This window comes from Dinoponera quadriceps, unplaced genomic scaffold (genome assembly GCF_001313825.1).
Source record: "Dinoponera quadriceps isolate SergipeBrazil2010 unplaced genomic scaffold, ASM131382v1 scaffold586, whole genome shotgun sequence".
Lineage (NCBI taxonomy): Eukaryota > Metazoa > Arthropoda > Insecta > Hymenoptera > Formicidae > Dinoponera > Dinoponera quadriceps.
Window position 1 is genome coordinate 1,561,486 of NW_014554764.1, and position 13,169 is coordinate 1,574,654.

The 13,169-nt window shown below is 47.4% G+C and overlaps 1 protein-coding gene across 4 annotated transcripts in view; it reads right to left on the reverse strand.

Annotated features, from left to right (window-relative positions):
- LOC106741570 (CD151 antigen-like) overlaps window positions 1–13,169 on the reverse strand; it is a 149,816-nt gene that overhangs the window by 15,391 nt on the left and 121,256 nt on the right. For all 4 annotated transcript variants that reach the window (XM_014613699.1, XM_014613700.1, XM_014613702.1 and 1 more), the window contains one exon: window positions 10,795–10,986. In XM_014613699.1, the coding sequence (XP_014469185.1) occupies window positions 10,795–10,986 (192 nt within the window). The remainder of the gene's footprint in view (window positions 1–10,794; window positions 10,987–13,169) is intronic.

Consider the following 13,169-nt stretch of genomic DNA (forward strand, 5'->3'; position numbering starts at 1 on the left):
CCGAGTTCGCTCGCCGCGACAGCTATAAAATTTTCTCTTTTCCTCGTTTCTCTGCTTTCTTCTCTTCATTGCATCTCGTTTGCAATACGTTTCCGATGTTGGACTCTTTCGTCGGGCGAGCAACATTCGATGCGCGAAATGAGAGGAAAGAAATTGTTAGAAAATCTGTTAGATAAAACAAGCGTAACGACTCTCGGATCGGCCTCCCACATCATGCCGCATCTATTTCCGCATCGTTCGTTATGTAAGGTATCGTCTTTCGACGTTCTACTATTGAGAGTTACGTAGAATCTTCCTGTCGCGGGACCAGCCGGCGATCATTGTGATTACTCGTGGAATTTGAAACACCGAGAAGAGGAGTCGAAGGGACTTCGTCTTCGACGAGGAATTTATCGCTGAAAATGGGGAAAACGGTTCTCAAAAGAAGATTCGATAATAAGTGCTAAAATTTGGCCAATATTTGTACATACAGTACTATAGTTCTGCATATTATATATTTCACGAGCGGTAATAAAGAAAGTAGCGTAAAGTACGCTTATTATATACAGGCTACGTCGCGCCGAAGCGCGTCGAGAGAGCAAAGCTGGCTGGCGCGCCGCAAAAAGGAAAACCGTCGAAACTTTATTAAGCTATTATTACGAAAGCGTCCCTAAAACGGCAGGTCGGAATAATTAACAAGGCAAGGAAAGCACGTTCGCGCGCGTTTTCCCTTTCGTCGCGATCGCGCACGAGCGACACGTCGTGTGCTGCAGCGGGGAGAACGGCGGGGCGCAAGAAAACGTCGGTTATCGTCTGCTCCCCCCCCCCTCCTCTCCCCCCTCCGTCACCGCGAGAAATACGGCGCAGAGAACCGCGCAATTATAAGGACATTAAACTTGACGAGCTCTCTCATAGGGCCGACCGCTTCTCATTGAATCTTTACCGCCGCCGAAGATTGCCGCACCTGCAAAAAAGGGCGCGAACTGAATTCCGGCTTCGTCTCGACGACGACGAGCAATCCGCCTCGTATAACCCGAGGGCTTTCGTTTCTCCTCGCTCTATCCGTGTGTATCCTGTGTATAACGGGCAACTGGTTTCAGCTGGTGGTATGAGACGCGTCTCGCACCGGGAAGCTAACGGCTGCTGCAAAAACGAGCCCAGTTTTGCAACGATCGAGGCGTGAATTCGACTTTCGGCGATGAGAGCCGGGGAGAGTCGTCGGACTAGTTGTTACATCGTATCTCTAGCAATTTGTTGCGATATCACGACGTGGAAGTGGATAAAACGACGAAAGAAGTTGTTACGCACTGAGAAGTTGAAATTTTACGAATGCTCCTTGCGACGTTTCCTTCGATACTTATTGGTTAGAAGAAAATTTGACCGTAATGACGGAATATATATTCTTGCGAAATATACCGAGGTTTTCTCATCAAATTGGTTTACTTGCCAGATAAAATCGTATCTCGCCGTATTTGAATAAACGTTCATTCCCGCGAAATAAACATTATTAATTTTACAAATAAATTTTCAAGTCTTTTCTTCTCAGTGCGTCAGTTCATCGGCCCGGAAGACGCGTTTCGCCGTTGCAATACTTGGCGAGTATTCTTTTTTTTTTATATTTGACGCGTCGTAAAACGCGTTGTAAGACGCGATAAAAACGTCTCGTTAATACGAAGCAATCGTAAATCGCGCACATTCCGATACGGTGCCATTTACAGGAAGTTTCGCCTAAAATGGCGAGGGGACGGAGATATTACATACATTCGTAACGGGGAAATAATTCGTTTTGCTTTTACGTAGTCTCGTCGCGGAGGCTGTGTGAATTCGCGTGTAAAAAACGATTTTTAATCGCATGTAAGGGACGTGCCTTCGCGCGGCCCGTACGTCAGCGGACAATCTCGGGATTCGCGATCAAGGAGGTCGTTATTCCCCGACGTGGACACGGTTTTAACAAGGTGCTCGCCATCATCCTTCGAGAATCTCCATTTACGTTCCGTTGTAACTCTAACGAGCTTCGCCACGTGCTTTCGCGGAGGAAAACCCCGTCCCCGCCGGACTTTCAGATTTCGCTGTCGATCGCGCGATATTGTCAATTAACTGAAGTATTGAAATAAAAAGGAAATAATGGGAGAACGAAAGACGTTAAAAAATGGCCCCTTTATTGTTCCATTCGTTATATTACATCGTTCATTTTTGCCGATACTACGATGACAGTGGATCGATACTTTGCGAGTCGCAGGGAGAAAAGAGGAAACGCACAGTACCCCGCGAGATTTCGTTGGCCGCCACGCGAGAGTGTCAATTATTCAAAACACTGAAGAAGCAATACAGACGCGCAAGCAGACGAAGTGGTTCTATCATTATTCCGTTTGTAGTCACCTCGTTCTTTTTTCCAAATAGTAATCAATCGGTTGTTAATTACACAAATAAAAGTGGAGACACGTCGCATCACGCAATATTGCCAATTACTCAAGGTACTTGAAGCGACTCTATAATTATTCCGTTCGTAATGTTTCCTCTCGTTCTCATTCCGCAAATACCATAGTAATCAATCAGTGTGTTGACGATTACAGAAAAATAAAAGGAAGCGGACACAGTCGCACGAGAAACTGGTCTCTTTTAAATAGCAGCGATAAATACAAAAAAAAGAACGAAAGTGTGAGAGAGAGAGAGAAAATCCAGACAATGCCCTAGAGATATCTACCCCCGCTCTCCCTCCGCGCCCCCGACCGGTCGTCGTGTAATCTCCGAGCAATTTTGTGTGCACAACCGCCGATCCGGCGGCCTCGACAATAAACACCGCCGAATAGCATTTTGCGGTCTGCGATACCGCGCGTCCGTTTTCTCTCCGGCTGCGATTATTGCGCTTGTGCGCGCGTTCCCGCATAAATTGGCCATAAGCACCGCGGCGATCGCGGCGCGTTGCATACTTAGAGAGTAATGCGGTTCCGCCCGGAGCCCGTTCGGATCTCGATGCGCGATCCCGAGACGTTGAACTTGTTCGCCGAGAGGCGTCAAGTTCCGTTCGCAGATCCGGCCGGGGAGATCGCGATATGTCATTCTCGCGGCACGGCAAAACCGAAGGGTCGACGGGCGTGTTGCGGCCGGCCGCGAAAAATCGCGGGAGCTTTTATTTTCGATAGACTGCCCTTATCTCATTCGCCTCTCATCTCTCCTTGCCATCGAGAGCGACTCGGGAGAACGGAGAGAGAGAGAGAGAGAGAGAGAGAGAGAGAGAGAGAGAGAGAGAAAAGATCGGCGCATCCAACGGACGTTGATTTACTGTCTAATGACACGGGCCGCGAAGGTAAAACGAGGCCGACGGCTTCTCCCCTCTCTCCTCCTTCTTTGCTTACGCACACGGAGAAAAATCGCCCGGGGGGACAGCGAATTTTACGCTGTCGCCTAGCGGGTAAATAAATATACACAGTGTTCCTCAAGTACCGTCCAATATTTTAGAAGCTGATTCCCGAAGTGATTTTACGAAGAAGTTAACATAAAACGATTCCGTTAGTCATTCCGCGTGTAAAAGTACCGGGATAGAAAATCGTCGGAAGGTACGCGCTTTCCGAGATATTTGATATATTCCGATACTTTTGTCGTACGCAATATCTCGCGGAGATATTTACCGCAAGACATGAAATATGCCGTAAATTGATTACAAATGTCAAATATTTTCCTCTCAGTATGATCGTGTGCAACTTTGAGCTGGGGAAAAAGTTCTCTGCACACAGCGGATTCGACGGATCCTTTCGCCTTTTCGTCCCGTTGCAGCTGAAGCGCGACAAATTGTTGAGGGAGAAAGTGTAACAACCAGCCGCATCGGACGGATGCAACGGTGAATCGCGCGTGCAACAAGAGGCGCGCTCGGGAAAGTCTTATGCAATTAAGATCGGGCGGACGGATAGAGAGACGTGATACGAGAGTGCGCAACGACGCGCGAGTAGTAGTGGTAGAATAATGGTGGTATTACCCGGTGATTAGTGACGGTTGTTGCCGGGTGATTTAACGATTTTTCTTTTGCGCCTCGGACGCTCGCGGTATGCGCTTTCCCGATGCGCCGGCGATTTATCACGTTGGGAAAAGTGTGGCGGCGGCCCGAAGCGTGATAACGTGCGAAAATAATAAGAGGATGATAGTTGTAATAATGTCGTAAGAAGAGGGCGATTAAAAAGCGTACTGCACTGGCGGAGGAGGAGGAGAGCCCGTGGCGATGCGGAGAAGCGGAGGGCGGCGAAGGGGAATCGCGCAATTAAGGCTGAACTAATGATTCGGGAGGAGGCATGGGTTAAGTGGAATTATCTGGTGATTAGCGGTGGTTATTACGGGTGATTTAATCCTCATCTTTATGTGAATAGATGAATCGTCTGCATCGAGAGCGAGCGAGAGAGAGAGAGAGAGAGCGCATTATGCTTCGATCGGAATCGAGTACATAAATACTAAGTTCTTCGCTCCAATACCTCGTTTATGTACCGAGTCGCATTAGTTCTCCTATTTCGCACAATTCTGCCGATCACGCCGGTCATTATTGAATCAGCCAGCAGTTGTCTTCTCTCGTTGAAAATTTTGGAATTTGACCGGTAATATTGAGCCGGTGAAAAAGTTCTGTTCGATTTATGAGTCAAATAATCAAATTAACAGTCGTAATCGTTGTTTATCGACCAAATAGTTGCTGTCACTGCCCACTATCGGTCACCGATAACTGTTCGTTTGACTCTCATAAACAGTCTGGCCGAAAGAGAGAGAGAGAGAGAGAGAGAGAGAGGCAGAAAAATCGAACTGAACTTTCTGAGCTGATAATATTTCTATTCCGTGAGTTACAACAGCACGGCATTTTATTAAGCGAAACGATATCACCCACGCCAGCGCGCGGTAGATTGGAGAGATTTAATGATAATTACGATTAATTCGTTGAATACACATCTCGTACAAAGGAAAACGGTTTCGCTTGACACGTCGGCGAGCACTTACGCAATTAAGATCGCGTGCGTGGGTCGAGATTCGAGTGAGACGCACCGCAGACCTTATTGACCTTAGTGACGGTTGTAAAAGAAGCTGAACTCGGCCGGCAGATTGGATGAAAGATAATTCAATTGCTCTGATTAGATACTTCGCGAAACTCTCTGCCGACGGTAATGGTGTTGATACTTGCTCCGCAGTGATACATCGCGCAGAAAAAGAAACGAAAGGTCAGCGACGTCCGTATTTCGCTGCGATCGTAAAAAAAAGAACGGAGAGAGAAAGAGAGGGCCTTTGAAAAAAAAAAAATAAATAACGCGAGGGAAACAACGTAGGAGGAAGTGTGAGGTTTATTTGAGAAGCTTTCTCATCGGCATTTAACGTTAAAAAAAGACTCGCTTAATGAGAGACGAAGAACGGCAAAATTTGCTATATCTGATATAGAATATAAACAATCTCATATTTCATGAGATGATGTGTGCGTGGACACATCTCATTACTGTCTCTCTTCAATGCGCACAAGCGAGGCGAGATAATGATTCGCTGAGAAACAACGCGGGCGGGACATAAGGATGTGAGTCGACGCGAGGGACGGCGGCGGTGCAATTCCCAAAGGAGCCACGTGGCGGGACATTGCGGTTAGTAACGATCGGCAAAGCTCGTTACCGGTGTTTAACTATCATTTAGGCAGGATTAAAGATAATCCAGTCGGGTGTCGTTGAAGATATAGCGAAAGCGCGAGCTACCACTTACGGTTGCCGCGCTAACTCCCGATTAAGGTCGATTTATTACCCGCTGCGGAGCAGGGGGTGCCCCGTCCGAAAAGGGGAGCGCGGAACGGAGATAGAGGAAGATCGGCTAAATATATATCCCAGGTAGGCATTACCGTGGAGGTAACCGTAAAGAGAAAAAGAGAGAGAGAGAGAGAGAGAGAGAGAGATCGTTCCTCTCGGAAATAAAGGAATATTCCGCGCGTCGCAGCGGGGGTGACCGAGGGAAACACTCTATAAAAATATAATTCATCGTTATTATTAAACAGTGTGATATAAAAAAAGCAAAGGTCCCACATGGGGGGGGGGGGGGTTAAGNNNNGGGGGGGGGGGGAGTTAAGCGGCGCTCTTCTCGGCGGAGCGAGCGGGCCGGCTTTAAATCTTTTAAATAAGCCGCCGAGAGCAGGCGAGGAGGGGAGCGGGTGGATGCCGTGTGATGGCGCGTTGCTCCCCTGTGTGGGAATTTACCGTCGCCCGGCGGGGGAGCGGCTGCCATAAAATATATCGCGCTACGACGCATGAATGCGCGATTTGTCAAAGCGTACGCGTGCGCGCGCGCTTCGCGGCTACTCCTCGGAATACTCCTCGGGATGCTCGGAGACGCTCGGCTCCTCGCGAACGTGCCTCATCGGGCGCGTACATACGTATATCGCATGAAATAATCATCCGTGTAAACGCAGCGGAGTTACCGCTCGCGCGCGCGTGTCCGCCGGTGTAATAATGTTGCCGGCACGCGAGAGATATTTCCGCCTTATTCCATAAGTTCGTATTAGCGCGCATTAAGCGGCACGGCACCCCGTGGGTGTCCACGCGTGCGGCCGCATTTCCGATGAGTTACGTTTTCCCTCACACCGCTCTCGCGCGCGGGTTAAGCCGCTTTCGAAAGTATACCGCGCGTTATCTGCAGCGCGCGCGCGCGCGCCAGCGAGAGTTCGCGAGCAGGCCTCGAGGGAAAGACTTCTCGTCGGCCGACGGCGATAATGTCGGAGGTAGTAGACTATGGATAAGGTCAAAGGCGAGCTCGAACCCCCTTTCACCTGACGGTTCAAAGGAGCAGGCGAACATTGTTAAGGGGGGGAGGTGCCCCCTCCCCTCCCCAAGCCGTATCGCGGCGCGCTGAGTTATCCGCTATCGACATTATGGCTCATTGTGATCGGCCGCGGGCTTATCGATTTTTCATTTATAGACGGGGAGAGGGTGGGCCTCTTTTTCTCTCTCTCTCTCTCTCTCTTTCTCCTGCGCGACTTCGTCATCGACAACTCGGCGTCAACGTCGACGTCGCCGGCGTCGTCGTCATCATCGTCATGGCCGAAGGCCAAAGGCGCGTAATTTTAGCGGCCGGCGAGAGCGCGGAACTTGACCGGAAAACGCGAACGCGGTAATGAGAGAAATCGGAAACAATGTTGAGCGCGCGCGCCGACGCAAGAGAATGGCACTCGATCGATTCGCGATTATTACCTCGTCGCGCGGTAATTGAGATGATTAGTCCCGGCGCGCTCCGAGTCGCGCGCGGAAACCGGTTGCCTCCGAGAGAATCCGGGCGTTCCACCGCCGGTGGTTTCTCGCAACTAAACCGGAATGATAAATGTTTTTTAACGGATCGTGTTCTCTTTTCTTTTTCTCTCATTATGCAAACGTATCCGCCGTGTTAATCCGTGTAACAAGGTGTTACCGGGTAAGGATAAAAGAAGGGTACTTGGCGCGAAGCATTTCGTATCTTAATTGTGTCGTGTTTTTAAGCAGAAAACTTGGACTTTTTATCGAATACTTTTGCGTGTAGAGTGACTTGAGGGATAAATAAAGAGAAATGATAATAATAAGAACGAGCAATTACACGCTCGAGTACCCGGATAATATCTGGAAGATTCGGATAGTACTCGAAATAATCGAGTACTTATCAGGATACAAATGAAACTACAAATGAATGTTGAATAAGATTCCTTTCCTTCTCGGTATTCAGTATCTGGGAATAAATACTGACAGCATGAAAAGACAGCGCGATGCAAAGGTCCGAAGATATATTCCCCCGTGGATATTTCGAATAATTCTACAGAAAAGGAAAGAGAAAAAGACTCCGCGCAGCAGAGCGATTTTCACTCAGCACGGCTCAAGTGGTGAATGGCACACGTTGCACGTCGCATCGTTTTTCCACGCACGGATATTAGTTCACTTTGAGCAACAGTTTTTAATTTACTCACACAACTCGCGTCCGCTTCCCTCTTCCCTATCCTCCTGCTTCATCCGCTGGTCACGTAACTAACTGGCTTCCAACAAAAGACCGGCCCGCCCCGAGCAATAATGTTCAAGCCGCTCGCTAAGTCAAAGGAATGTTCGAGTTCGTAGGTGAAGAGTAGCGACTCGTCTTCGAGGAGCGCGCTACTTTGAACGAAGTTCTTCTTGAGACTACCCGTGAGCGATATTAACGATAACCAACGTAAATAAATTCTTTTGAAGTCTCCCGCTGAGCCCTTGGTACTTATAGCGTATTCGCGCGAATCATGATTAAATGGGCGGCGAGGAAGAGCCGGGCAAGTATGCGATATGATAATCAGCGAGCGGAGAGAGGCGTCGAATTTCAATGATATTGACGGTGGTCGATTAATGAACGTTTGCAATAAATATTCCCCATATCTCTCTGTATAGGCAGAATCGTAATTTAAAAGAGGACAGAGAGAGAGAGAGAGAGAGCAGCGGTGAAATTACGGTAAAAGCTAACCGATGTCTCGAGGGGACTGTCCATTAGTTAGTTAATACAAACTTTGCCCAACAGCTTTACATACCGGGCTAACGCGCAAATAATTTTCATTGGATTGCGCATGTTCAGTTACCACTCCGCGATCCACTCGGTTCAAATGATATTATTCTAGTCACACTGGTGTATCTAGCCTGGTTTCATTTCGAAAGTTCTCTACGTTATTACACGGACCACACGTAGCGGGGTGAAAATCGAAAGCAGAAAAATATTTGTTCTGCACTTGTGCCAAGATTGCCCCCCTCCCCCCTTCCTTCCGTTGTTTGCTTACACCGCGAAGTCGGTCGTGTTTGATATACACAATGTGTGTCCCACAACCGGCATTACAGCCGAGAAGGCATATGAAAAAAAAAGTCAAATATAAATAAAATGTTTTCGCATGAGATTCTGTCTTGGAAAAGATTGATCTCGAGAAATCAATAATCATCAATGATTTTGCTATTTTCAGTTTGGATAACATTGAATGTCCTTTGAGATTCGTACGTCAAGTCATAAATAAAATAGAACAATCGGAACCAGCGACTTTTATCCAATTCGAATTTATATTCATTTATAGTTTTAATTTTAATTTAACCGAATTTTAATTGATGATTAACTCAGCCGGCGGAGCCGGCTTCTCCAACGTAAGGATAAAAAGGAAGTTGTTGAAGTAAATAAGAAAATTTTCTCTTTGATCTATATTTAAAATTGTTATCAGTCATGCACTGTCTGCTGCATTTCGCCAGAGAATTGCTGATTTCTTCGTTGAAAAAATAACCGAAGATAACGTGTAATACATTATTTATGTTGTGTTTGTGATATATGGTTCTATTAGAGCAACTGATGCATAAATTTAGCATTAATAAGAAAAAAATAAAAATAATAATATTCAAATGCTTGTAATATTGCGCATATATATTTATATTTATCTCAATCTTCGTTTCAAGTTAACATTTGTTATTTATTATTTAGGTAGCGAAGTAAATGTATGAAAACGTAATTGCCGAAACGATAAATACGAAATTTACGAATGGCTCCCTTGAGTCGCCACTGAAAACGCAGAATTTTACAATCTCTCTCGAACAGCGGAAATTATTGATAATCGCAATCAATTTTCAGGATCCATTTGCCCAGAAATAAACCCTCGTGTGTGAGGGAAATTTTTTCTGAATATTCCTGATTCACCTTTTCTCGCGCATGGGACCACCTCGTCTTCAAAGATGCACCATCATGTACAAAACAGCTCGCGCGCGCGGTCGTAAAAAAATTCTGTCGCGCATAAAACGCCCTGCATAGCGATTTAAAATTGCATACGCCTTATCTACGTACACGAGCGGGGCGACTATAAGCGAGTGGCGCCTTTCTGCATATCGTGCGGCCGGCAAAATAGTTCCGGCTGGACTTCCGGTAACCCGAGAGCAAAGCGCGCACAACACGTGACGCCCCGCCGCTCGACATCGTCGCGCGGCTGATCGCACAAAAGCGCATCTAACGCGAATGCGGGGGTAATTTTTAAGGATGATGGCTCGTTTCCTGATACTCGATTCCCCGATAACCACTCTCCTTCGCCGGCTCGAGGAGGTTCTCTCGCGTCGCTATTTCGATCTCGTGTCCGCCAGCCGGGGAATTAATTAATCAGCCGATAACGCCTCGGTGACGAATGATTCTCTCTTAGAGCCGATAAGAGCGAACTACCGGCCGGCAGGGAGAAAGGGGGAAAGAGAAAGAAAGAGGAGAAGAGGGGGAAGGGGATCTCCCACGACTTCGCTCGATATTTCTCTTTGAACGGGAATAACGCCAGTTGACAAACTCGTTACTTTCCGTCGCCGTTCTCGGCGACGAAGTACGTCCGCGAAGCTGGCGCAACGAGCGAGGTGAATCGCGTAATTTATTTGCCATTTATCATCTAATGAATTAAGATCTCCGCGAGCGCGTCGACGGAGCTGCCAGAGAGGGATTATTATTGTAATCGATCCGACTATATCGCCGCGCGCCGAACTCCTCCGGCACTTCACATCGGTTCCCGAAAGTCGATTAGTGCAACTCGAGAACGCGACGATGATTAATGAATAATTATATTCGGACGTGCGAAACGTTCGAGTGTAGGGGAGAACGAAAGGCTAGGTAATCATTTTGCCAACTTTTGTTTCCCTTAACAAATTTGTTACAGTCGGTGTCACGTACGCGGTAACATAGTGGACGGAAAATTACGCAGTTTTGCCTTGTTTTGCCAGATAAAGCGAAAACTGTGATAATTAAAGCCGTTATAACACTATTGTTATAATTAGGGTTACTTATGCGGTTTTCAACTTATGCACATGCAACGGGAAGCGTTAATGTACCGGTAAGACTTACTATGAGAAGGACACATCGATTTTCCGAGGTTACGCCGCCGCATCCGAGCCAGCTACCGATGACGGCCAGTACACCTGCGACGATCAGGGCGTAAGCCAAAGTGGGATACGTCGAGGTGGACATCAGGGACACGTAGCTGTGCTTCGACACTACCGTCCAGATACCAATTCCACCCACCACCAGGCCAGACAGCTGCAACACGAGTGAGAAATCCTCGACTTAATTTCGCGGGGCAAAAGCGAAACGTCGCGAGAGATATTGGACGCCACGTAGGCGTGAACGTGGCCTCGATCAGCAGAGAGAGAGAGAGAGAGAGAACGACGTGTCCCACAAAATCTCTCTCTTTCTCTCTCTCTCTCTCTTTCTCATATCGCTCAAAAATTCGCGCTATTCGAAATTATTACGACGCGTGGTAATCGGTTTAGAGATCCGTTGTGAAAATTCGTGATGAAAGTCGATTCAACGACTCTCAATTTATCGCTCGGAATGTTTTGGAAGGATGACATAATAAAAAATAAGGATTTTCCAACGTATGAAATAATTTCAGTTTATTAAAACGATCCGAATGAATTCGTTGCACAGGGAGAACGAAAACGGCGAACGAAAGTGAAATAAGTTTTAGTTCAAAGGGAATTTCTACCGCACTTTACGAAAATGTTCCAGCGAAATAGGTTGAATTGGCCGAAGAAGCGGCTTTTATCAAATCCCAGCTGAGTTAATTGACGATCAACTCAGCCGGCGGAGTTTCCAAGATAAAGATAGAAATGAAAGGCAGTTTGTTGTCAAAATAAGTAAAAGAATGTCTTCCTTTAATCTACTTTTAAAATTGCCGCCAGCCAAGCGTTATCTGCTGCATTTTTAGTTAGAGAATTATTAATTTTTCCCCGGTTATCGTTGGACGACATCTTACGTTGCTGGAAATTGCTGCCGGTTAATCATCGATTGGTTCAAGTCTCACTCTTCTTCGTACATATTTGCTTGTAATCTAAGAAAAAAACTTTACCCGCATCCCGGCAAATCTGCATACTGCAATCGATATCGCGGACTGACGTCCGTAAAAACGTGGCATTAAATGGAAATTCCGTCTCGTATCAATCGGAGCTCCGCGTCAATTTATATTTTATACCGAATCGAACGTCGTATCAGCCGAAAACCGAGCTCATCGGGGCCCTCCTGCTCTATACTTCGACGACGTTCGCGAGTGACGAGAGAAACGCGACTCGTCGTTCACACGAATCGATCTTCGAAGAAGAATAATATTGATAAGCGGCGGTGATTAATGCAAAGAGAGGAGAGATGAGATCTTTCCCGGTATATCAACTCGAAGATTTCTAACGTCGTCGTCGTCGAATTAAATCTCCCGGCGAGTCGTCGAGCTTCGCTCTTTAAAGCCCGGCCGGAAATGAATTCTTGTCCTTTAGAAGTTGGCGGATCGAGCCCGAATGGAAATCTTGTCGAAGGAAGGAGGGAGAGGGAAGGAGGGGGGAGGAGCGGAAAGAAGAGAAAACGCCGAGGAGGCGATTACGCGTCCGACTACATTCGGGCCGCTGTCTCTGAAAATCTCGTCTCGTCCGGATAATCGGTAGCGCCGATCATCGGGCGGACGTAATAACGGGCGCGGCGAATCGTCCGCGTCCGCGGAACTTCCGATAGGATCAGTCCACGGCGTACAGACAGTGCGTTTTATTCAATTTGATATCGTGCCCGCACCGGTTCCACCGCGGGCGTAAAGTCTGCCTCGATGACTGGTCGGATATCGTCGCCGCCCACGACAGCTGCTACGAGAGAGAAAGAGAGAGGGAACGAATAACGGATATCGGTCCGATAACTACACACACACCCACATGTGTGCGCATTATACGGGGTGGGCGATAATTGCCGTCGGGAAATCGGCGCCGATTCTCGTGAAGTTAGGATCACGAAGAAGGATTAAAGCTACGATCAGAAGAAAAGTATGAAGAATGCTCGCGCGCGCTGTATCTTCTTCGCTCTTCTTGTTTATTTATGTTAGTATTTCGCACAATTACCTTGTTTCTATCTTGGATTCTTTTTTTTACCGAAGTTGAACTTGAGAAAATTTTTTATCTCCGCTCGAAGATCGCTCCAACCACTTTGAGACGTATAGCTGCGGCATCGTCGTCATCGTCACGCGCTGCGATTTATTCGCGTTCTTCTTCCGTCGGACCTCGTTTCTCCCGCGCGTGATCTTTTTTTCCTCCTTTCTCCCCCCGTGACACACAAATGCGGAGATCTCCCGTGGGAGAGCGGTCGAAGGTAACCCGGGATATACGGGCCAACGTAAATATCGGCGGACGCGCGCGATATTTACGGTATCGGGGGAATGCGCGTTATGTGCACGTGGGGGGGGGGGGGGG